The 26177-nt window shown below is 52.9% G+C and overlaps 1 protein-coding gene across 3 annotated transcripts in view; it reads left to right on the top strand.

The window, feature by feature from the left end:
• The window catches only part of ADCY1 (adenylate cyclase 1), a gene marked incomplete at its 5' end in the record, with an annotated part of 434017 nt that overhangs the window by 113456 nt on the left and 294384 nt on the right, over positions 1-26177 (top strand). The window contains 3 exons of one of the 3 annotated variants that reach the window (XR_014266353.1): positions 739-853; positions 3115-3239; positions 8056-8485. Coding sequence is in view for 2 of the 3 variants with exons in the window: in XM_082471511.1 (XP_082327637.1) it covers positions 739-853; positions 3115-3239; positions 8056-8394 (579 nt within the window). Of the gene's footprint in view, positions 1-738; positions 854-3114; positions 3240-8055; positions 16286-26177 lie in introns of those variants that run through there. The other 2 variants (XM_082471511.1, XM_082471512.1) reach the window with 2 other exon arrangements.

Here is a 26177-nt window from a genome sequence, read left to right as displayed (position 1 = left end):
GGTAGTATATGGGAACTCTCTACACTTATCTGCTCAATTTACTTGTAAACCTAAAACTGTTCTAAAAAAAATTGTCAGTTAATTTTTTTTAAAAAAAGCATTAGTTCCCCAACTTTGAGGACTATGAAAATATTCCTAAAAAAAGAAAAGCAAGTAACCTTGATATCATTAGAAAAAGAAAAAAGTTTACAGTTGTTTTTTCACAAAAGAGAGGATCTTTCAACATAACACAATGAAAGAGACGGTCTCAGTGTGAGGAAGGGGGGCTGGAACTACTCTCTGCTGTGTGAGCGTTGACTCAGACCCACTCTGCTCACCTTGCTTTGCTTGCTTCCAATGGGCTGGTGGCAGCATTTTCTGAACAGTGGGACATCTGGTCTCCCACCACAGGGTTCCCCCCGCCCCCTTTCCTGAGGAAGGGCTCTGCCTGGGCTCAGATGGCCTCAGTCTCTGCCCTCAGGAGCTGGGAGCCTTGGGCAATAATATTCCTCCTCTGTTTCAGTCTCTCACCTGTAGAACGGGGTGATAAACACACACTAGGGCAGCTGTAGGGTGCCACCCTGCCAGCCCCAGGCCCAGCCAGCGGGCCTGCTGCATTGTTGACGGGGGGATCAAGTCCCTGATCCTGTGAGGGGTACAGGCTGGTCCGCCCACCCCTGCAGGTCACTGGCTGAGTGTCCCTGGCCCCTCTGCCCTTGCACCCGTCAAACGTAATAACCCGTGTCTGCTCACGTCCAGGCTAAGAAGTCCATCTCCTCCCACCTCAGCACATTGGCAGATTTTGCCATCGAGATGTTCGACGTCCTGGATGAGATCAACTACCAGTCTTACAACGACTTCGTGCTCCGTGTTGGTACGTGGCTGCGAGCTGTCCCATCGTTCGGGCCAGCTCACCCCTCCTGCACTGGCCCCGGGAGCTGGCGGCCTGGGCTGTCCCCCAGGAGCAGGGGTCATTGGTCCAGGCTCCCTTGTCTCACAGGAAGGAGGATGGCACCAGCCAGAGGAGTGCATGGGACGCAGGGACAGCTGGGTCCACCTCAGAGCTGGTTATCAGTGACTTCAGGACCTGGAAGAGTCATTGGGCAGCTTAGGAAACGCAGGAGAAATCTTGATTGTCTTAGAGACTCTCAGATACACCTCTGAGTCCACACTTAGCTGGAGGAAGGTGCCCCTGTCAGCAGGCCCGAAACACTGGGGCCGAGGCTGTGCAGAAGCCCAGGGTGCAGGCTCAGGCTGGGTCTTTTGTCCTCCTGGGCTCCCTTGCCTTGCCTGTGAGTGAGGAGGGGAACCACCCCGGGTCTAAGCTCCTCTCTAGCTCTTAGCAAACTTGTAGGGTTTCTTTTTTTCAGTCTTAAATTCACTTTTTTTCTGGGAATATAGGTTTACCAGAAAAAATTGTATTAGTCAAGGATATAGTTAAACGAGAGATGTCTTTCTTTCTCTCTCTCTCTGCCTGTCTTCCTTTCTTTCCTTCCTTCCTTCTTTCTTTCCTTCTTCCTTCCTTCCTTCCTTCCTTCCTTCCTTCCTTCCTTCCTTTCTTTCTCTTTCTTTCTTTCTTTCTCTCCTTCCTTCCATCCATCCCTCCCTCCTTCCTTCCTTCCTGCTTTCCCTCTCTCTCTCTCTTTCTTTCTTCCCTTCCCTCCCTCCCTTTCTCTCTCTCTTTCTTTCCTTTCCTTTTTATCTCTCCCTCTCTCTCTCTTTCTTCCCCCTCCCTTCCTTCCTTCCGTCCTTCCTTCCTTCCTTCCTTCCCTCTCTATTTCTTTCTTTCCCTCCCTCCTTCCCTCCCTCCCTCCCTTTCTCTCTTTCTTTCCTTTCCTCTTTATCCCTCCCTCTCTCTCTCTTTCTTTCTTTCCCCTTCCTTCCTTCCTTCCTTCCTTCCTTCCTTCCTCCTTCTCTCCCTCCCTCCCTCCCTCCTTTCTCCCCCCCCCCCATTACCTATTAGTCCACGATATAGTTAAACTGGACATTTGTGGTTGTTTTACAATTCAAACATCTAGTGCCCTTAAAGAACAGAACTTAGAGCTGGGCTTGAGCATGAGGGGTGGTAGCCACCAGAGTGGGTAGAGTTCTGATGTGCTTAAACACAGTGCTGCCTTAGCCCTGGTGCCCGGCCCCAGGGACGTGCTGGAGGTGGGGGCAGGGCACCCTCTGCGCCTCACCCCCGGGGTCCAGTTCTCCTCTGGGGCCGCGGGCTTGGATTAATAGACGTAAGGGCCCATCAGGGAAATTCTGATTCTTACTCTCCTACTGAGGACCCACAGGCCAGTCGCAGCTCTGTGCCCAGATGGCCGGTCACACAGGAGGCTGCATCCTGGCTCAGTCTCGTCCACGTGGACTGGGGCATCCGGGGTGGTAGCGGGGGTTCCCCAGGTCCCACCACCCATCTGGAAGTGGCCCCTTTGGGGCTCCTCTGGGTTCCCACATCCACCTAGCCTGAGGCTCCCAGCTTAGCCCATCCAGTTCCACCCCTACCTCCTCCCAGAGACACCAGCACCCACTGCCCTGGCTTTGGGGGGTTGACTAGGCCAGCATCTGAAACGTGATTAACGCGCTTGGCTAAGCTCAGGAAAATTGACGCAGAGTACTGAGTCGGAAGGTATGCTGTGGTGTCAGCCCAGACCTGGCTGCAGGGGCGACTGGGGGCACTTGGGCCTGTGTCACTGTCCAGGACAGCTGGACCCAGCGCCACATAAAGACAAGGGCGCCTCCAGTCTCCTTCAGAGCGCCCTGCAAATACTTAGTTCTGGGCCCGACACCCAGAAGAGCCGAGGGATCCCATCCAGGGAACCAGTCGAGCCGCTGTCCTTTCTGGAAGAGGGAGCTGGGGGCGGAGGGACACACGGTGGCCCACAGACTGAACGGTCAGCCTTCTGAGCAGCAAGACTCGGCATGGGGTCGCCGTTCCAGGAAATGGGACTTTTTCCCAGGCTCAGGACTGCTTCCTGACGGTGCGGTGTGCAAGCGGAGCCTGGGAGCTGCCTCTCGGCGACGCTGTGGGGTCCCTGCTTTGGGGAGGGGCGTTGCACTGGGTGACCCCAGGAATCCGTGACCTCACAGGGGCTGCTCCTCCCCTCGGAGGCCTCCCCACTGACGCCCCGCGCGGCTGTTCTCCAGGCATCAACGTTGGCCCCGTGGTGGCTGGAGTGATCGGGGCTCGCAGGCCGCAGTACGACATCTGGGGAAATACGGTCAACGTGGCCAGTCGGATGGACAGCACCGGCGTCCAGGGCAGAATCCAGGTCAGTTCACTCGGACGTCCCCAAGGCACAGGTGCCCATCCTGCCTGCGGGAGGCTGAGGTGGAAGGGACAAGGGTCGGGCGGGGGCGGCCGCCCAGCCCCGCAGCCCGCGTCCTCCCGTCCCGGTCTGCCTCTTCTGGGTAGGGGCACCGAGCTGCCTGGCTCAGTGTGTCTGCAGCCTTGGAGGCTGGCCACTATGTGGCCAGGCACAGAGATGGGGACGGTGAGTGATGGCTCCCTAGAAGGGAAGGGGCTGCCTCACCGTTTGAAGGGCTGGTGCTGTGGGGCCCCCTGACCTGAGAACCTGAGGGCGCCCACTTGGGACGCAAAGCAGATGCTCTGGCACCGGCTGGCACTGAAGGTGTAGGAGACAGTGGCCCCTGCGCGTCGTGTTATGTGGCCGTGTGGTTCCGCTCTCGGGATTTCCCTTGGGACAAACATGCAAGCGTGGGTCACACGGAGGGAAGGAGCCTGTCCCCCGTGTGTGGCTTCGGTTGACCTCTGGGGGCCCGGATGGATAGGGCAGAGGACGCAGCGCCGGGTGAGTAGGGCCACTGCCCTCCTGCTGTGGCCTGGCCCTGAGGTAACCACCACCTGGCAGCCAGTTGGCACTGGTCCTTTACTTGATCACAGAGTCTCACTCAGTCCTCCGTAGACCCTGCGAGACACGTGCATCCACCCCAGCTTTTGAGAGGGGCACTGGGGTGCGGCCCCTGCAGGATGCGGTTCCAGTGAGAAGGTTGCCCGCCTGGGGCTCTCTCGCGTCATACCTGTTCAGTTCCCGGGGCCCCCGCCTGCATTCATCGGGCGCTAACCCTCGGACAGGTACCTTGGTGGGTCCCTTGGATCCGTCAGCTTGAAAGACAGGCAGCAGCATCTTCCTGGAGCTCTCCTCCTGCTCAGGACATAGGCGGGATCTGCACGCAGCATCTCTGCACCTCCGCGTTCTTTCCCTTACACTTCTCTTACGGTGGTGGAATGCCCATAACGTGAAGCGGGCCATCTTAGCTGATCTTAAGTGCACGGCTCAGGGGCGTTACGTGTCCACGTTGTCGTACTGCCGTGCATCCCAGGACACCGTGTTCCTTTTCTAAGAGGATCTTTCACCTATGCTTCCCGCAGCCTTCCCCAGGCGCGGGTCACGCCCCAGGGGACACCTGGCGGGAGCCCCCTCCGCTCTGCAGCCTGGCTCCTGTCCAGTGCCGACATCACATCTCTAAGTTTGTCACATCCGATCTGGGTCGGCCACCCCTCTGCTCAGAACTGTCCCTGCTCCCTCCGGCCTCCTGTGAGGGCTGTTTGCCATGGCGGGGACTCCGGCACGCCGTCCAGCCTCTGCCGGCTGCTGGGCTGCCCGGCGATATCTGTGTCTGGACTCCCGCAGGGCAAAGTCCCTCGGCCCGGACCTCCTGGAGGACCCGCATCGCAGGAGGTCTTAGCAAGCCAGGCCCCTCCCCTCCCGCCCTTCGGCTCGGGTGGCAGCACCCCATGTGCTTGGGACAGGGCAGGACAAAAGCAGGGCTCCGGTGACGTTTGTCAACCTGGGTAAGACCTGCAGTCCCTCCATCTGGAGGCTCACGTGACCTGGCCTGGCCACTTGGCCACCACCTTGGCCGAAGGCTCTTCCCCTCCAGCCCATCGTGCTCGTCTTCCCAGTTTAAAGGGAGAAACACTTATACTCCACTGTTGTATGGTTCTTGTAGGGGTTCTTGGTCACAGCCCAGGAGAGATCCCTTCCCTTTGCCAGCCCAGGTTAAACCTTTGGTTCTTTTGAAGAAGTGAACAAGAGACTCACATATTAATGATGAAGGTTTGCAAAGAGGTGTCTTAACTTTTTCCTGAGGATAATATCTAATCAGATATCACCTGCCCAAATTCTCATTCTTTAGTCCTCAGCTGGGAGCCTTCTTTCTTCTGTGTCAAAATTCCTAAAAAGGAGACCCCTCCTCACGCCTGCTGTCCCAGGAGAGGCAGACAAGAGGGTTCTGTGCAGACTAAAGTCCCCGGGGCATCCCAGGGCCCCGTTTTCCAGGGAGTACGGCGGCCAAGAGAAGGTTGACTGTGACGATACCCAGGTTCCACCTTGACCATCAACTTGAGGACCAAGCAGGTGCTTCCCAGGAAGTGTCTCCGTGGGAGCCCAGCACTCTGTCTCAGGCAGAGTGGGGTCGGTGTGGCTGCAGGGTGGGTACGCCCCCACTGCTGGCCGGGCCTCATGGGAAACTCTAGAGAGAGTTCCCAGCCCACCTCTCCAGAGACACAGGGATTCTCACACAGGTGGCTGAGAATCAGACTTCACAGGGGACTCCCTCTTGGCCTCTTGGGGACCGCGTGTCTCTGAGCCCCTGACCTGGACCCTTTCTGGGCCCCCCACGGTGACATCATACACCACCCTGATTCACAGCCTGGGACTTCCTGGCTCGAATGTCAAGGCTGAGAGATGCACAGGGGCGGTGCAGCCCGAGCTCCCACGCGGCCCGGAAGGACACCCAGGCCTGAGCCCACCTGCCTTCAGACCTTGGCTTTACTTCATGTGCTGGTGGGTCATCTTTACCTCCAGCATTTCTTTGTGCAATGATCTGGATATTTTGTTACCTGTCATTCTTCATAAGACAAGAGAATACAATGAAAGGAAAGAGCTCACGTAAGGATAAGACTCAGAGATTTTTGTCAGTGTGTATCTTGGGGCTCAAGCTGGACGTCAGGGTTCTAGGAAGGCCAGATCTCTTTGAACAGATGGATTGTGGGTTGGTTCAATCATGAAAGGAAAGAGCAAAATGGAGCCTTTTATCACAATAGCAAGCCTCTGAGATCACCTTGTGTCTCAGAGGCCACATCTGAGTGGTGACCTTTGTGACAGTGGCATCTCCCCTGTGTAACCGGCCAGTCTGTGGCTCAATTCCATGAAGGACTTTGGGGTGCGCTGAGCCCTGCTGGGGAACTGAGTGAGGCCGTGTGGCCCTGGCCCTTGTGTGGCCTTGGATCGGGGTCTTTGGCAGCTTCAGGGCCACCAACCAGCCAGCACCCTGGGGAGTTTCAGCACTCCCCACTTTTTCTTGACCATCCAAGTCTTTGTGAATGTAATAGTCACCATCAAGCTCACCAAGGTACTCTTCTTGTAAGTGGACGGCATTCTTCTCATTTACAAGGTCTGGGAGGGACCACCTGACCTGCTCCCAAGGCCGAGAGATGGAGCCGACCTGGTGAGGGTCTAGGCCTCAGGCACCCACCTGCCAGTCTCCATCCCGGTGGGTGGGTGGCGGCAGCCCTGGTGAGGGGCCGCGGAACCTCCTCCAGAACGCCAAGCAGCCCCCTGCCCCCTGCACGAGCACCAGCCAGTGCCTTGCTGATGAACAACCACAGAAATTGGCGGAGTTAATTAGTTAAGGGGAACGATACATCCTTGACCTCTTTTTGTGGGTTGAGACTACTCTGTTCCATGCCCTCTGTCTACACTGGATCAGCCAGTTTTGCTTGTTTTTCCCATGAGGGGAGCTGAGGGACCCCCTCCCAGCGCTTTTAGATCCATCGGCAGATTTCACTGTCCCGGGAGCTGTGCAGGTTCTGATGTTCTGTGGTCATTTTTGTTTCCTGAACTGCCCTGGGCACCAGGTTTCTGGCAGGCCTTGGTTACCTCCCTCCCTCCCTCCCTTCCTTCCATTGGTTCCTATATTCTTTCATTCAGTGAACACTTATGAATACCAGGAGCCTTGGTAAGTTGTGGCGAGACAGACCAGGTCCTTTGTGAGGCACTTACCGTCGCACGCAAGAAGCAGGCCGACGGTTAGCAAGGGTGAGAGCCACGTTGGGGGGCGGGGGTGGGTTCAGGGTTCCAGCGAAGCCGGCGGGGAAGAGAGCAGCCCCTCTGCCCAGCTCTGCTTGGCACTGACACCCTGGGGATGCGAGACCCTGGGCTCAGGGTGGGCTGAGTGGTTTTAAATAAAGATGCCAGAGGTGGGTGACTACATGAGGGAGGGGGAGGGGGGATTTTCAGAGCAGCAGCTGGGAGTCGGGGAGACGGGGAGACGAGAGGTGGTCTCCCCCTTCAGTGTAAAGTGAGGAGAATCCAAATGATCGTGTCCTCTTCTGTTTACAGAACCTTATTAGAAAGTGCTTTCTTATCCTTTACCTTTTTCATAGCTCTGTGAGGCAGGAATTCTTTTGGCTAAACCCTTGTCTGGGAACCCGAGCATCAGGAAAGTTAAGTCACACCCCTGTGGTCCCTGGGAGAACGTGCCCTCTGCCCTCTCGTGCTGTTGGCCCACAGAGGCCCCAGGGGTCCCTGGCAGGTTGGTGTGAGCCCACCGGGGCCCTGAGGGTTCCGTGCCAGCCACGGGGATGGGAGCTGGTGCTGTCCGCTTCCAGCTGAGCTGCTACCTGCCGGTCCCAGACCCCCGAAGACGTGTGGGGTTACCGCGGGGGCCGAGGGCCCTGGCTCCACAGCCGGAGCTCGGTGTCCAGGCGTCCGGCTAGGGCTTGGGGTGATCACGGAGCTCACACCCCAGCGCCTAGGACCGGGTCCGTGTGGGCCCCGTCCAGCCCGCCCACCCACTCTGGGCGCCCCCATGGCGAATGCTGTCTTCTCCTGCTTGTCCAGGGCCCCGTTGAGGCCCCTCTGAGTCCCCTGCTTTCTTTGCAGGATCACGTCCTTCTCGCCGAGTGACCGGAGTGACCATAGGAGGGGCACAGGACCCGGCTTGCAGGCCGACCTGGGGAGGCCAGAGGCCGGGCGGTCGGGTGATCAGTGCAGGTCAGGGAGGGACCCTCCCGTGGGCTCCCCATTGACCAAGAGTGACACCCGTCTTTCTCCGCTGTAGGTCACGGAGGAAGTTCACCGGCTGCTGCGGCGGGGCTGCTACCGCTTCGTGTGCCGAGGCAAAGTCAGCGTCAAGGGCAAGGGCGAGATGCTGACATACTTCCTGGAAGGCAGGACCGACGGAAGCGGCTCCCAAAACAGGTCCATGAACTCAGAGCGGAAAATGTGTCCCTATGGGAGAGCCGGCCTCCAGAGCAGACTGGCCACGGGCCACCCCCCGGTGCCCCCTGCGGCCGGCCTCCCAGTCAGAGCCGGGCCGGGGGCTCTGCAGGGCTCGGCGCTTGCCCCCTGCCCCCCAGGCCACCACCTGCCCCCCGGAGCAGCTGGGAAGGAGGCTTAGCGGAGCCCACGCGGGCCGCTGGGGGCACAGGGCACAAATGCTCGGGGCGTTGGCGGCCTCGGGGCTCCTGCAGGAACCAGCCCGGCCAGCAGTGGCCGGGCTGGGGAAGGGGGACTGTCCAGGCATGACCCGAAGCAGCTGGGCAGTGACTCGGGCGAGGGGAGAACCCGGACTGCACAGACGCCGAGGCTTGAGCAGTGTCTTTGTTTGCTCCATCCTCTTCTCGGTGGCCGAGGGAGGTTGGCCGGGTCAGCTTTGGACGTCGGGACCGTCAGGACGTCCACCAGGGCCGCAGGCTACAGCGAGAGCCTTGGAGGTCTGTCTGGCAGAGTGACTGGGGTGCCCAGCTCGTGTGTGCCCTGAGACGGATCGGATCAGCCCAGCTGTGTGGGTCCCGTGAGGCAGCTCCAGCCCTGGGCGGTGGCCTGCAGAGCCCAGAGTAAGAGTCAGGACTCTCTTGGCCAGGGCCAGAGCTGGGCAGGCCGTAGGTGGACGGTTTGGGAAGAACTAAGAAGCCCGTGTCCCACTGCATGGATGGTGGCGGCCGCTGGCTTTCTTCAAGATTGGGTTTTTGCTAAGAGCCAGAGGCAGGTCTTCTGGAATTCTTGGGGGACCCTGCAGCCACATCTCTGTGACCAGCATAGTTCCTGTTCCACCTGTACGTTCTCCACCTGCCCTGCTGAGCATATTGGCTCCTGTAAAACCTGGACGTTCCCTTTTCTGCCCACGTCACTGTGTTTGTTCAAAGGAGAGAAGGTGGTCGGTGTCATTTCTTACCTCTCTGCCATGGCATCTTGGGTTCCTGTATGCTGAACAACAGTGCAAGGCTTTGTTGATTTTGAAGACAAGTGAACCTCACAACCATGAGAAAGCTTCCTGGATGGAAGGCGTTTCTCTGGCAGAACCAGTCCCCTGGACGTGGAGATTTGGAGTTAGTTTACGGCTGTCAGTACAGATGTGCCTGCTCCGGTTTGCAGGGAAAGTGACTGCAAGTCATTCTGTGCGAGTCTGGGAATCTCCTACCTAGGCATCTGCGGTTGCCATGGAGATGAAGAATGCGGCCATGCTGGGATGCGCTGCTGCGGGTGGGCAGGGATCCGGGAGGGCCAGTGCGAAGAGACTGGCCAGAAATAGCTGGACGTGGAGACCTCAGCTCTCGACTGCAGGGAGGAGGGCAGGTTGAAACCGGAGGGAACGTTCTGGGCAGGCAAGTCAGTAGGGGGATGGCCGTGCAGAGACCCAAGCTCCGACAGCAGCCCGGAGGGTTCTGTGGGTTGCAGGGGAGCCCTGCTCGGTAGAGTCAGCAGGCCTGGGGGTTCCCTTCCTCACCGCTCTCCCTGGGGGTCCCGACTTTTCAGAATTGGGACAGGGGCTCACTCTGGACTGAGCCCCATGGGGGTGGCTAGTGGTGTCCCCCGGGCTGCCTCCATTGTGGGTGTATGACTCGTGGCCGTGTGGGTGTAGCTGACAGGGCCGGCCACTTAGCCCATGTGGACGGGCCAGTGACAGAGGCGGGCAGGTGGACAGTCTTTCCTCAGATGTGCCCTGGGTGAGGAGCTGAATTTCCTCCCCCCTCCCCCCCTCACAGAGCACAAACTGAGTCACCTCCAGAGCCCAGTGAGCACACGGCCTGTGCAGGTGTGCACACCTGCGTCCAGCTGCGGGGCTGAGACCCTGGCCAGGGCCCTGCTGCCCACCTGCTCCTCGTGGCCGAGCTTCCACCCCAGGGCAGGGCGGGGGGAGGGGGGTGGACAGCACAGGAGATCATGACCCTGCGAATATGCTCTGTCACATGGCAAAGGGGGCTCTGCAGAGGGAATTCAGGGCTTGGGGCAGAAGCTGAGGAGAGGATCCTGGGCCATCTGAGTTAACTCAGTGTGACCAATGTGACCACGTGGCCCCTCAGAAGTGGACAAGGCAGCCAGGGCAGTCGGGAAGATTGGAAGCACCAGGTTGCTGTTTAAAGATGAGGGGCCGCAGCCGGTCGAAGGTGAGGACGCCCCGGCCACCAGCCACTGAGGAAGCGGGTGGTCGATCCCACAGCTACCGGCGCTGAATTCACACCACCCTGAGCGAGGTGGACCCTGAGCCCCGGGATGAGAGCCCAGACTCGCTGTGCCGGGACCTCAGGTCCACAGGGCCGCGGGACGCCCCCCGCACCAGGTGTGCTGGCAAAGCCACGGAACGCGTGGCCAGCTGTCACCGCAGCCGCGGGAAGCCATCGGGGCCTCGGCTGTTCTGAAACGGCGAGGTCTCCCCTTCGACGAGCAGAACCTCCTTCATCATCAGCAGTTCCAAACCCTACCTGCTTCCTGTGGGCATAGGGGCCGTGTTCAGCCATAATGTTCCTTGGGGTTTGGTCAATGACTTCCTTTTTATTTGTGATAAGACTGTATGATATTGCCTTATTTATTTTTAACCTTGTACAATATTCATGTACAAATGTTAGAGCCTTCCAAGTAGGATTCTCTCTAAATTATTTCTTTTAAGATGCTCTGTAAATAGCGCCCCGGTCTGCCTATTCCATTCTGACCAAAATGAAGGTAAGACCGACGCCCCGTGTGAACAGCACACTTTAGCCGATGTGTGAGGTTCCTGATGCATCGCCCCTGCTTGGCCAGGCTGCTGCTGCCCTTTGGAATGATCCCATCCATGTGTCCCTTCGAGACCCTCGCATGCCTCTTGTGCCTGACCTCAGTAGATTAGAACGCAGCCCCGAACTGCCAAACGCTTCCACGGCCCCTGACCCTGGGCCGGTCCACTCCAAGGTCTATGTCCTGCAGGGTGGACCCCACGCCCCGCAGACCCAGCCACCCCGAGCCTGCCGTGTTTATCGGACTCCAAAGCCACCAGGGCTTCCGATACCTTCTGTCACTAGAAGCAATAACTCTAAACTGTAGAGACAGATCTGGTCCAAAGCAGATTGGTGATTCAGAGACAAGCCATGTGTACAAGTTTCCCCCAATTGAAGGGCACACTGTTGAAGGGCTGACACCCCCAAACCCGGGCTGATGTGCAGGCTTGGACAGGATCTGGCCAGCCTTCAGGGACACCTCTCTTTGTCTCCCCCCAATAGGAACACTGCACCATCGTCCCAGTAGCGACCTAGATATAATATTTGAATCCCTGCTTTAACCTGCCACTCGGGAAGGAAGGGCTGGGTTGGCCTGTCAGCCGTGTCTAGGTTTCCTCCCCGGCAAGTGGACCCGTCTCATTTCCAGGGTGTGCCCACCCTTCTGCACAGCGTGTTCTGTGATCCCCTGAGTCTCGGGATCCTGCTGGTCTCTCCCCACGTGGCAGGCCCTGCCCGGGACGCCCATGCATGACTCGTAAGGCAAGCGCTGCCCAAGTGTGTGTGCACCGCGCGGGAAATGCAGGTTCACACGCGTGTGCCCTGCATCGAGCAGTTCTCTTACCGGGGTGTCACAGACCTGCTGTCACACTTGTCATTCTGGAGTGTGCAGACCTATTGGTTGTGTATAACTAGCCCCCCGGAAACTGACTTGCCCTTGGTTTTGTTATGGCTTCAATTAAAAACAACAACAAAAATAACCCCCAAATCCAAACTCCATAGAGGCAATTGGTTTCAAAATATTTGCTTTGGTGAAGTAAATGAGAGGTGAGCTGTGGCCGACTTGCAGGTGGAGAACACGACCGTATCCCTGGGCCCGGACGTCCCCCCCTCCACAGCTGCAGTTTGCTTTGAAAGTTGGAAGTCTGTGCTAGCCGTTTCCCATTTTCAATCAATACTCCCGGTTCTGTAGTGGATGATGAAAGACGTGCCGTTTCTTCATACAGCGTCCTGGGTTTGCGTCTGCCTTCACAGGACCTTAGGCTGGGGGTGGGTCTCAATCAGATTCAAGGTCCGCTGGGGCCTGTGCTGCCAGGCCCAGAGGTCAGCAGGCGGGATGGGGGCCCACGCCTGGGTGTTGGGAGGCCAGTCGTGGTGACTCGGGCCTCCACACTGAGTTTGGGAGACAACAGGAGATGGGCTTTACCTGAGGGACTCTGCTGACACAGGGCCCGTTGTCCCATGACATGTGTCATGAGCAAAGGCCAGGCCAGGTGCCCAAGGGTTGGCCAAGTGGGCCGTGCGGGGAGTGGAGTTGTGCGTTTCCCCAGGATGGGTTCAGGAGCTTGGGGCTGGTGTCCGAGGCCTGCGTGGGTGGCCCCCCCGGGAGTGCTGCCAGGCAGTTGTCCCCTGACCCCCCGGTCCCCCAAGGCGGGAGGACATCCTTGATTCTGTGTGGACTGACAGCCAGGAGCCACAGGCAGGCCCCGTGCCTGGGAGACAGTGTGGGTGGGAGAGTAAGATGCAGTGGGCACCCCGGTGGCCAGGGCTGGGGTAGGCATGGCCGGCAGGGTGGCCAGTCAAGCCAGCTATGGACCCAGCTGCTGGAACCTGACCTAGATTTCGGTCTCGGGTCAGGGGCCGTGCGGGTGCACCCCAGACAGCTGGCACACAGGTGAGCTCCTGGGGACCCCTCACCTCCAAGAAGCCACAGGAGGCTTTGGAAAGGATTCGGGGAGTTTTCTTTTGTCTCCGGTCTGTGCACAAACGTACTGGAGACAGGTCCTGTGGTGGGATGAGGAAATCTGTCTTCTCCATTGTCCATTTCGTAAAATTAACAAAGCCAATTTCAGATGCCCCATTTGGGGCTAGACCTCCCTAAACGACTTTACAGCAGTGGAACAGACATTCGTATTTCTTAATTTCCCTGAAAATATAACACGTCTGTTCACTAAGATAAAAAATAACTTTTCTGCCAGAGGCCACGCTTAATCCAAGTTTGTGTGTGTGTGTGTGTGTGTGTTGTGTTTGCATGGCATGGCGTAAGCAAAATTAAAATCAATTATTTGTTCCTAGGATTAGGATGGATTCATATAAGAAACAAATTAACTAGGGATACAGACAGATGGCTGCCCCCCAGGGCATCAGGGGAAACCGCCCCTGAGTGCCCCCACCCAGCTCTATTTCTGCTAGAAATCCTGACCTTAAAAGGAGGAGTAAGGGCAGGGGCAGGGGTAGCAGCTTCTCGGCCAGACACAGAGGCGGCCTTGACCCCTGCCGGCGTCCACGTGGTGCCTGGGCCTCCATCTACAAGTACTAGAGAACCACTAGAGAATAAGAAAGTCTTCCTTCCTCCCTCCCCTCCTTCCTGGAATCTCTCCACAGTATCAGTACAAAGTCCAGGGATGTCAAGGCACTGACCTGATCCCATTTTCTGTTGATTGTGTGGTCGTTTTTATTTCTGTTGTGTTTGGGGTTCCGGTGTACACGGAGGTCTGCGGGGAGTGCCGCAGGTGGGTGTTTGGTGCAGGAATTCTGGAGGGAGGAGCCGACAGGCCCCCCCTCCTCCCTCCCAGTTACCCGGGGAGCCACTTGCAGGCCTGGCTTCAGTCTCTGGACTGTGCCGTGGGAAGAGAAAACAATAGACACGTGGTCTTTGGGGGTGTGGGTCACAACTGGTTGGAAAAACACCTTGGGAATCAGAAAACTGACCCCAGTGGCAGCCCCCTGGTCTCCCGTGATTACAGCAAGCTCAGTTTCTTCAGCCCTTATTAGTGACTATCCATGTAGATATAATTCTTCATTCCTTTGTGAAATTCCTGCACTTCCCTGGACTCAGTGTGTTCTACACTAATAAGCACCGGGAAAGGCCAGGTCGCTCTCCTGTATAGTCAAACTACGTCTCTGGTGGACTTTTCGTGTGACCACAAACTAAGGAAATGATCATGACTAAGACCCATATCTAGCTCGGCAGCTGACAGTACACCTGTCCTGTGCTTCTCCCGCCCCCTTGCCTCCAAACATTCTGCAGAGGGAGGCGTGGTTCTGCTCCCCATGTTGTCGATGAGGAATCTGAGGCTCAGAGAGGTTACAGACTTGGACAAAGTCACACAGCACTGAGTCCTGGTTTTCCATTCTATTCAGCACCTCTTAACTAACTGAAATCGGCAGAGTTGTGTTGGTTTTGATGGAGCCCTTAGCTCACGCACACACAAGTAGTGGTGGTGCCTGGCTGGCTGGGTCTGAGCAGCCAAGCGGGTCCCCAGGCAGCGGGGTTGCCCCACAGCCCATCCCTTGGATGTGCCCAGGCACAGAGTTGTCCTCAGCTGGGCCTCACGTTGGGGCAGTAAAACCGTGCCTGTCCTCTCCGCTAAGCCCTGCCTCTGTTTAACAGCTGATTCCCAGCAAAGACTTAACAATGTTGGGCCTGAAGAATCCCTGCCTTGTCTTGTCATCCTTTCTATCCTAAAACTATGTCCTGTAGCACCACCTGCCATCGTGTCTTAGAAAACACAGACTCTCCCTCAGTGAGGAGGACAGATGGCCCGTCTCTTTCTGTAAGGCCTCTCTGACATCAGCCGGTGGGGAGAACCGGGGCCCCCGGATGCCCCCAAACTGCACACGCTTCTCCACTTACAAGGAGCCAACCCAGTCCCCAGCCCCCGGTCAGGGTCCTTCGATGTCCTTGTCACGCTGTGGCGTGGTGTAGGCGGTCAGTGTTCCTTCCTAGGGATCAGAGGACGTCCAGCAGCAGGTTTCACTGAGAATGTGCGGAAGGTGAGACAGGGCCCACGGCGGATGGTGAAGGATTGGCCGCCACCCGAGCACAGGTGTTGCCGCCTCTCCCAGGCCCTGGCTCCCGTGGTTCCTGGCAGCTCATCTTCAGATGGGTTGGATTCCAAAACAGCTGGCAGTCACACCTTGAGAACTGACGTTTAAGCAGAGAGGGATTCCTAGACTCACGCTGAGAGATCTGTCCGCCTCTTGGGCCTGGTGAACGCCTGCAGGGCAGCCATCCAGAGAGCTGTGTCTGGGGCTCTCGCTCCCTGCGGTGCGAGCAGTGGGCAGTGGGCCCACCGGCATCCAGAACTTGTTTCTCGACTCCCACCAGCAACCCGCACGCGACCCCAGGCCCGGACACGAAGCACATGTCTCAGGGCACTGTTCCCACATTCTGGGGATCCCGAGGAAGCCACCAGGGCCTCTTGCGCAGGCCGGGGGTGCTGGCACTCCCCGGGCATCAGCCCCAGAGAGGCACGCGGTTCTGCCTTCATCCCTGTTGAAACAGTGGCCGCGCGAGGCATTTGCACTCGGCATAGCATGCCGTGAGATTCCTAATCGTGTGAAACTTAGTCTGGATTCCAAAACACGCAGCATGTGCAAAGGGGCAGGCCCAGGCCACCACGAGTTGTCTGCCGGCTGGCTGCAGAGCGTCCCGTCACAGCAGATCCTGGACCCCAAGCCCGTGCAGCTCCTGCACTCCTTCTGCAGTGTCTCCCCTCGGCCCGAACTCCCCCCGCAACCTCTCGTTCTCACTGATTGCACCCCACCTTGCACAAGCGGAGATAACCTACCAATTACCACCCTCTCTTAGCAGCAGATTCCACTCTCGTTTAAGGTAAACCCAAAGCCCGCTCTTGGATTTTCTTTACTCACTGAGAAGGGTTGTGTGAACCCCTCGGCCCTCCTCTGTCCCTCCAGGGAGCACAGAGTGGGCCGGGGTGACACGTTCTCCTGCCAGTAGAGCTCACAGACGATGCTTCTTTAGATGTGGAAACGAGATGTCTGTACCAGAAGGGCAACAACTCAATATCACTGGGTAACTTCTCATGATAGATTTGTATAATCAATACGGGTCTATTTTTACATCCACTGAACACTGTAGACTACCTACCAGTCTTTTCCAAGATTGTTAAATTGAGACAAGTAATTGAATAATTTGTCCTATTTTTATTTTGAAAAAAAAAAAAACAGTTAATGGACTGAAATGTTAAATGTGAATGTACATTTCTTAATTGCAACTTTTCTACTGAGTGTTTGCACTATACTTTCTGGAATCTTATTTAACAAAAATAAAGGGAAAAAAATTGCTTGACTAAACTCCGTGGCCATTTTAATTGAAAAACAGATGGTTGTGTGGATGTTTTAAAGACCCCGGGACACTTTCTGTGATTTTCTAAAATGCTGTCACCCCGTCCTTCCTCGGGGCCCTGGCGTGGGCCCTGCTCCTCCAAACAGCAGCCCCATTGCATGACAGGTGGGCGCGGTGGATGGACACACTTCGGCTCTTTTTTGTTTATTTATGTATTTATGTATTTATTTATTTTTGGCTGTGTTGGGTCTTCGTTTCTGTGTGAGGGCTTTCTCTAGTTGCGGCGAGCGGGGGCCACTCTTCATCGCGGTGCGCGGGCCTCTCACTATCGCGGCCTCTCTTGTTGCGGAGCACAGGCTCCAGACGCGCAGGCTCAGTAGTTGTGGCTCACGGGCCCAGTTGCTCCGCGGCATGTGGGATCTTCCCAGACCAGGGCTCGAACCCGTGTTTCCTGCTTTGGCAGGCAGATTCTCAACCACTGCGCCACCAGGGAAGCCCTCGGCTCTTTGTGATTTCTGCACCTAAACAGGAGAATCCAGGGCAGATACGTTTGTGTTGTTTGCAATTCCCCGTGACTAGTCTCTCTCTGACTAACGAGTATCCTCCTGCTCTTTTAATCTTTTATAAAAGAACGGGGAAAAATCTTGCCTGCCTGAAATGAAATACGAAAGTTGGGGTTCAGTCTCACTATTGACCAGCTGTGCACCCCTGCAGACCTAGTGAGTGGAGGGGCTCTGGGGTCCTGGGCCACTTGAGCAGGTGGGAATGGCCACCTCCAGGCAGAGGCCACAGTGAAAGAGCACAGCCCAGGGCTGCTGGGCACAGAATTTCATGGAGTGAGTGACGTCTGTCATTGTGATTTAGGAAAAAAAAATCCATCCCAGCCCTGAGTGGAGTGTGGTCCCTAATTGTGGCAGATTCTGAATCTCGGGCATCCTCAGAGAACGTCAGTGGATACCCCTGACCACACCCTGGCCCCCCTTGAGAGCAGGTTAAGTTGTATCCCTGTCCTGGATGAGCAAAGCTTCCTGCTGGATGAGCCGGTGGGTGGTGTGAAGAGTGGCCGGGAGAGGAGCACGGTCACCATGGAGAGCTGAGATCTGCGGGTGGGAGCCTGGACCACCGGGAAGCCGTGGGCAGAGGCGGGCACAGGAGAAGGGGCAGGAGGAGAGGTGGGGTGCGCAGGCTTGGGGCTCTGGAAGTGCCCAGACATCTGACGGGTTCTGTGCTCTGCGGGCGCGCGGGGGGCACCTAGTAACAGAGTCTATGAGCCTGGATGTGCTTGAGCTGTAATGGCCACACTGCGAGCTCCAAGTTGCTGCTGGTGAAGAGAAATTATTCACTGGACACTTGTTAAAATGGCAGGGAAGAGTTTATTCAAGGCTAGTACAAAAGTGGGGAGAGATTGGACTCCACTCTGGATACAGCAAAGACAGCTGAGGATTCTCGGTCACCAGGCAGAGTGAGGGGCTCAGTGGATAGAGAGCTACTGAGAGGAGCTTGGTCACATATCCAGGATGGGGATGCTTGCTGTAGGGTAAGCCAAGGACTTGGACATCAGGGGTGGGAGCTCCTCCATAAGCCACTTAGCAGGATTCCTTGCTAAAACTGGGCTCTTGGCAGGCCAAAGTTAGGTCAAGGTCAGGGCCTAACAGAGAAGAGGAGCTTGACCCGAGTGGTTAGGATGAAAACTGGAGAGGCCCCGGGTTTTGGAATCCTGTCCATTAGGGATTCTGTCGGCTCTATCTTCCCGATTGATCATCTGCATCTCACGTCACCTCCTTGCTGGCCCCATCCTGTCCAGGCTGTCCCCCCTTTCCTGAGTTACAGCAGAGCTCACTAAGCATTCTGGTCACTGAATCTGCTGCCGATGTCTATTCAAAGGCCAGCCACAGTGGTTCTCTTAAAATGCCAATCAGATCATGACTCCTTGACTCAAACTGTGCGGGGCTCCCAGCTCACATAAGTGAATGGGGGTCCGCCCAGGAGCCGAGATGCTCTCCTTGGGCTGCCCTTTCTCTTTGCTGTTGAGGGCCCTCCGTCTGCAGGGCTCCTGGCTGCCCACTGATGCTCCAGACATGCTCCCCCACTGGGATCAAGGGCTCCCTCTGTGGGACACGCCTCCCTGGCTCCCACCGGACTCCCCGTGCCTCCAAGTCTTTGCTCAAATGTCAGCTTCCCCAAGGGGCCCCTTCTCTTCTGTGGTTAAAACTAGCCTCCCCACCGCTCGCTGCACTTTGCTTTCCACTGGCCGTCATCACCTCCAAATATGCCTACAATGTACAGGTTTTGTCTGTACTGCTTCCTGACCCCTCACTGGAAGGTAAACTCCTGAGAGCAGGGATTCTGTCCTTTTTACTCATCTACTCAATAGAAATTTATCAAATGAATCAATGAATAAACAGGGTGACCACTTAGGTGGCCATATTAGTCTCCTGTAACAAATTACCAAAAGCTGGGGGGCACGTATAACAATAGAAATTTTTTCTCTTATGGTTCTGGAGGCTAGAAGTTTGAGATCAAGGTGTCACAGGGTTGGTTCCTTCTGGGGCTTGAGGGAGACTCTGTCCCATGCCTCTTCCAGCTTCTGATGGCCCCAGGTGTCCTGGGCTTGTGGCTGCATCACTCCAATCTCTGGTCTTCACATGGTCTTCTCCCTCTGTATCTGTGTCTTCTTTACTGTCTGTCACTGGATTGAGGGCCCACCTTAGTGCAGATAATCTCATCTCCAGATCCTTACCTTAATTATATCTGCGAAGACCCTTATTCTAAATAAGGTCTGCTATAGACTGAATTGTGTCTCACCAAAATTCATATGTTGAAGCCTAACCCCCAGTGTGGCTGTGCTTGGAAATGAGGTCTTTAGGGAAGTCATTAGGGTTAAATAAGGATCAGAGCAGAGAAAACTTGAGTGGCCCATGGATGATGATGATGATGATGATGATGATGATGATGATGATGATGATGATGATGGTGGTGATGATGATGATGACAGTGATGATGATGATGGTGATGATGATGATGATGGTGATGATGGTGATGGTGATGATGATGATGGTGATGATGATGATGATGGTGATGATGATGATGATGGTGATGATGATGGTGATGATGATGGTGATGATGATGATGATGGTGATGATGGTGATGGTGATGATGATGATGGTGATGATAATGATGATGGTGACTATGATGGTGATGATGATGATGGTGATGATGATGGTGATGATGATGATGGTGATGATGATGGTGATGGTGATGATGACGATGATGGTGATGATGATGATGATGATGATGATGGCGATGATGATTGTGATGATGATGATGATGATGATGGTGATGATGGTGATGGTGATGATGATGATGATGATGATGATGGTGATGATGATGATGGTGATGATGATGATGGTGATGATGATGATGGTGATGATGATGATGATGGTGATGATGATGATGGTGATGGTGATGGTGATGATGGTGATGGTGATGATGATGGTGATGATGGTGATGATGATGATGGTGATGATGATGATGATGATGATGATGATGGTGATGATGGTGATGATGATGATGGTGATGATGATGGTGATGATGATGATGGTGATGATGATGATGAGGATGATGATGAGGAGGAGGATGATGATGATGGTGGAGGAGGAGGAGGATGAGGAGGAGGAGGAGGAGAAGGTGGTGGAGAAGAAGCACCAGCAGCAGCAGCAGAAGAAGAAGAAGGAGGAGAAAGAGAGCTCTGAGCACCCACGTACATTAACCCATTTACCCCCCTCACACCCACACTCTGGTGTGGGCACACTGTAAACTGCATTTATGCCTTTGAAGAGGCAGTGCTCTTTAGGGACACACAAGTGAGTTGTTTTTTTTCCTGAGCAACTCCTGTTTCCCTGGGCTGACATATCCCTGCCCAGCATCCCCAGGGCCTGGGGTGGAGGAATGGCCCAGGCAGGTGTTCACAGATTCCAGCAGTGAACCTCTCCCAGCCGGTGCTAGCCCCTGCTGGTGTAACTGTCAGACAAGCAGTGCTGAGGCGGGGAGGGTCTGGGAGAAATGGGAAGGAATTTGGGGGCAAGTGGGAAGCAGAGGAAGAGATATCACTGAGGGTTACCAGGGGGCAGGAACGAGGGGACCTGAGGGTTGGGCAAAGGATCCAAGGAGACTCTGGAAAAACACCACGGGTGAAACCAAAGTATTTCTACCTCTAACAGACACAGGGTCATATCCTAACTCTGTATGGGAGAGTTCCTCAGTTTTGTCTTCCAATGCTGCTATGGAATTATTTCTGTTAGATTTTAAATTTCTGAGGCATCTTTTATTTGCTGGGTATGTCTCTCTATGGCATCCTATTATTTCACCACTATTCCCTTAAGACATACTTCAGGTTCTCTGATGTTTTCTTCTGCCTTCATAACCTGTTTCCTATATTTTTGTGTGTTTCAGTCTCTCTTTCTCATTTTTTATTTATAAATTTATTTTATTTTATTTATTTATTCTTTTTTTAAAAATTTTTGGCTGCGTTGGGTCTTCATTGCTGCGTGCAGGCTTTCTCTAGTTGCGGCGAGCGGGGGCTACTCTTTGTTGCAGTGCGTGGGCTTCTCATTGCGGTGGCTTCTCTTGTTGCAGAGCATGGGCTCTAGGCGCACGGGCTTCAGTAGTTGTGGCTCACGGGCTCTAGAGCCCAGGCTCAGTAGTTGTGGCACATGGGTTTTGTTGCTCTGCGGCATGGGGGATCTTCCCGGACCAGGCCTCGAACCCGTGTCCCCCGCATTGGCAGGCAGATTCTTAACCACTGCGCCACCAGGGAAGTCCCCTCTCTTTCTTATTTGAATTGAACATTTGCCGTCATCTAAAAACTCTGCATCTGTGGATGGGGCTCGTCTCCTGGGGGACAGGCTGAGCTGTTAATGGGGTGCCTCAACACCTCCCTTTGGGGAGGTGCCCCATCTCCTCCTGGGGCTGTGGGCCTGGCTGCATCTGTAAACTGTAGGGAGACACCTAGACTCTCAGTGTCCAGTACATAAATCACCCTGTACTCACCATGCCTGTCAGCAATTAGAACATCCTAGCCCTTCAACGCTCCTCATACGCCCACCATGAGCATTCCCACCCTCCTCAAGGGTCATAACAATCTTCAAAATATTACAGATAAAGAAGATGTGGCACATATATACAATGGAATATTACTCAGCCATAAAAAGAAACGAAATTGAGTTATTTGTAGTGAGGTGGATGGACCTAGAGTCTGTCATACAGAGTGAAGTAAGTCAGAAAGAGAAAAACAAATCCCGTATGCTAACACATATATATGGAATCTAAAAAAAAAAAAAAAACGTTCTGAAGAACCTAGGGGCAGGACAGGAATAAAGACGCAGACGTAGAGAATGGACTTGAGGACACGGGGAGGGGGAAGGGTAAGCTGGGACGAAGTGAAAGAGTGGCATGGACATATATACACTACCAAACGTAAAATAGATAGCTAGTGGGAAGCAGCTGCATAGCACAGGGAGATCAGCTCGGTGCTCTGTGACCACCTAGAGGGGTGGGATAGGGAGGGTGGGAGGGAGACGCAAGAGGGAGGGGATATAGGGATATATGTATATGTATAGCTGATTCACTTTGTTATAAAGCAGAAACTAACACAACATCGTAAAGCAATTATACTCCAATAAAGATGTTAAAAAAATATTACATAACTGGGTTAAAAAGTACAATGTGAGAATCTCTCTTCTAACCAGGGAATTTAACCCATTTACTTTGGTTATGCTAAATTTGAACTTGAACCACCTTGCTTTTTAATTTTTTGTCTTGTTTTTCTGTTTTTTCTTTTTATTAATTCACTTTCTTGCACTTTTATTGATTCACTTTATTGTGAATATTAAGACAGTCAGAGGGAAAAGAAAATTTCGTTATTCACAGTATTAATTACTATATTATACCCCACTCATTATAAACAACACTTGAACCACTATCATTGCCCTACCCTGATTACATGCTATTCTTACCCATTATTTTAATCCTGTGCTTTTTAAAATCTCACAAAAAGATACTAATATAGGCATACATTGGAGATATTCAGGTTTGGTTCGAGACCACCACAGTTGAGCGAATACTGCAGTAAAGTCACATGAATTTTTTGGTTTCCCAGTGCATGTAAGAGTTATGTTTACACTACAGTCTATTAAGTGTACAAAGGCATGTCTAAAAAATAATGTATATACCTTAATTAAAAAATACTTTATTGCTAAAAAATACTAACCATCATCTGAGTCTTCAGTGAGTTGTAGTAGTAACAAAGATCACTGATCTCAGATCACCAGAACAAATGTGATGATGAAAAGATTTGATATATTGTGAGAATTACCAAAATAAAATTAGCAAATGTTGGAAAAATGCCACCGATAGACTTTCGGTGCAGGGTTGCCACAAATCTTCAACTTGTGAAAAACACATTATCTGTGAAACACAATAAAGTGAAGAGTAATAAAATGAGGTATGCCTGTATTTTATTTTGATAGTTTAAAATTTTAATTTATACTCCCCATTTTATTTTTCACCAGTCTTTCTTGCATCTCAGACTATCCTGCTGGGATAATATTTCTTGTTCCATCTTTTAGGAGCTCCTTTAGCTCAAGCCTCAGCAATAAATTAACTTTATGTTCATATGTAAATCTCTTCATCTCCCTTTTCTTAAAAGATAAAAAACAAAACAAAACTGTGTACACAACTATCGGTTGACAGTTTGTTTTTCCCTGAAAAATTTGAAATATTAAACCATCCGAGTTTAGTTGATGGTGTGAGGGATGGCTTCCATCACTGCTTTGAGAAATCTTCTGTCAATCAAATTGTTTTTCCTTTGTGTGTTGTCTTAGGGTTCCCAGAGAAATAGTACTAATATGTGTGTGTGTGTGTGTGTGTGTGTGTGTGTGTGTGTGTGTGTGAGAGAGAGAGAGAGAGAGAGAGAGAATGGGGAAGAAGGAGGGGGAAAGAGAGAGAGGGAGGGGGAGAGAGGGAGAAAGGGAGAGATGGAGAGAGAGAGAGGTTTATTTTAAGGAATTGGTTCACACGAATGTAGGGGCTGGCAAGTCCAAATTCTGCAGGGCAGGTCAGCAGGCTGGAAACCCAGGGGAGAGCTGCGACTGCATCTTGAGTCTGAAGGACGTCTGGAGGCAGAATTCCCTCTTCCTCATGGGACCCCCGTCTTTTCTCTTAAGGCCTTCACCTGATTGGATGAGGCCCACCCATGTCATGGAGGGTCATCTGCTTTACTCAAAGTCTGCTGATTTAAACGTTAATTTCATCTAAAAAAAAAACCTTCACAGCGACATCTAGATTGAGGTTTGACCAAACAACTGGACACCATAGCCCAGCAAAGTTGACACATAAAATTAATCTTCACCTGTGATGTATAGTTTTTCTCTGATAGTGTCTTTAATTTCAAATAAAATCAACTCCTAGGAAAAAGATTTTTAAAATCATTATGAATAGCACAATATCCCAAAAGGAAAAAAAAAAGGCATTTACAGGAGGATTCTCAGAGAAAAAATACAACTAACTAGAAAACATATGGACATATGTTCAACAGAACTATCAGTGAAAGAAATGTAAATTAAAAAAAATTTTCATATCCCCTTTCAGTTTGGTAAATGTTTTAAAAGATTTTTTTAACCCTAGGAAAGCCACAGTGAGCTCCCATTTGGGCACTGCTCTTGGCAATTTGTACCTCACTTGGTAACACATAACAGGGACCACAAAAAGTACATTCTTTTTCCTGGTGTAGTTTCTATTCAACTTAAAATGAGACGTTGTCTCACTTACATCCTTAAATCCAGTAAAATAACTTCTAGGATTCTACCTCACAAAATTGGTAGACATGGGCACAAAGCATTTTGTACTAAGGTTATTATCACAGTGTTATTTATAATGATGAAAAATTGGGAACACACTGGTGGACAGAATGCTAGAACTGGCCCCCAAAGAGTCCATGCCCCCGTATCTCCAAACCTGTGAAGGGATGAGATATCACCTCCCAACCACATTTGTGGGATTGGTTATGTCACCTGGCACACCGGACCTCATAAAAGCCCTTAAAAGCAAGGAAATTTCTCTGGCTGGTGGCAGAAAAGAAAGGCAGAGGGATTTGAAGTGTGAACAGGTTCCGTTGTACGGTTGACAGCTGAAGACGGAGTAGGCCACGTAAATGTGGGAGGCCTTTGGGATTAGAGAGTACCACCCAGCCCACAACCAGCAAGGAAAAGGGGCCCTGAGTCCCACGACCACAGGGAACTGGGTTCTTCCATTCTCTCCCAGGTGCTCCAGGTGAGAGCCTACCTTGATCTCACCTGGAGAGATCCCAGGCAGAGGCCCAGCTGAGCCACCAGAGCCAAGCAAAAAAGGTGGATTGCTTTGAGCCGCTAAGTTTGTGGTCACTTGTCATGCAGCAGTAGAAAACTAAAACACAACAGAAGCTAAGATACACTAATACACAAACCAAACATCCGGCAATGGGGAAATTGGAACACGTAAGGCTGCCGTGTCCATACGACAAACGCAGTCTCCACACAGCAGTTTTCTGAACCACATTTAGTGACAAGGGGGAATGCGCACGCTGTGTGGACGTAAAATACACACGTGTATAGATACGATCTTTTAGGGAAAAATGTGTTATTTAAATAAAGATTAGAAATATCTTCTCATTTTAAGTTAAATAGAAACTGCACCAGGAAAAAGAAGGCATTGCCTTTCCTCGTATGTTTTAAAACTGCATTTTCTGCAAAACATACAGGTTTGTATACATAACAAGAGTTAAGGAAATCATTTTCATTCCAAATAGTGGTATAAGTCACACCCAGGCTGGTCTCTAAATGAACATCACTAGTGTAATTCCCAAGGGCTACCGTTAGAGATTTGTCATTTTGCCAAAGACAAGCATTCATTTGGAAATCTTGCAGATTCTCACTGGCCATCCCACCTGAGCTGGCAGTACCCGTTGTCCTGAGTGCCTCGACCTGAGAATGTCCCCTCCTGTTCATTCCCAGCTTCTCCCAGGCCAGCCCTCTTCCGAGGACACAGTGGGGTGCGGGGGGTCAGACGGACTCCGCTCCGCTTGCGCGATCTGGCCCTCGGGCAGCAGACTGGCCAGCACAGGCTTGTTCCTTCAGCTTCCCGCCGGCGTCCTCCAGTGGATGCAACATGTGCACAAACATCTGTGTTTAACTTGGGAGATATTCACGAGAATTGCACTTTAAACACTAACTAGAGGGCCTACGATACTTACACATACTCCAATTGTATGAATGTAAGAATCTGGTTTTTCGGTTTGTTTTTTGGGGTTGTTTGTTTTGGTTTGTTTTTTGGCCACGCCATGTGGCACGCAAGATCTTAGTTCCCCAACCGGGGATCGAACCCACGCCCTCTGCATTGGGAGGGTGGAGTCTGAAGCACTGGACCACCCGGGAAGTCAAGAATCTGTTTTGTTAATACATTGGAGAGTGTGGACAAAGAATGTCCCCTGCCGTTTCAGTGAACAAAGGATGTTGCAGCCCGAAGCCACTGCAGCTGCGCCAACGGTGCACCCTGAGGGGATTCAGGATGCAGAAAAACTGGATGCTGGCCCTGGTTAGCTAAGGTGCACATCAAAGGAATGATTTCGAGGAGTCCAGAGTCTTGCATCTTCCCATATAGAAAAGCACTAAAAGCTTTAACTTGAGATGTCTGCTTCTTTAATTAGCAATAATCTTTTGATGTTCAATGACCTTTTTTTTTTTTTTTTTTCAAAAACTGTGATATATCCTGGCTCCTCCTTTACCTCTTCAGAACCATCCCTCAGAGCGATCCGAGAGGCTGTATCCAGGCTTAAGTCCTCGGTAAGTCCGCTGAGCAAAAAAATTC

The sequence above is a fragment of the Balaenoptera physalus genome (assembly GCF_965194825.1).
Source record: "Balaenoptera physalus genome assembly, chromosome: 8".
In the NCBI taxonomy this organism is placed as follows: Eukaryota; Metazoa; Chordata; class Mammalia; order Artiodactyla; family Balaenopteridae; genus Balaenoptera; species Balaenoptera physalus.
Note: the sequence above shows the minus strand (reverse complement) of the source record. Positions and strands in the feature narration are given on the sequence as shown.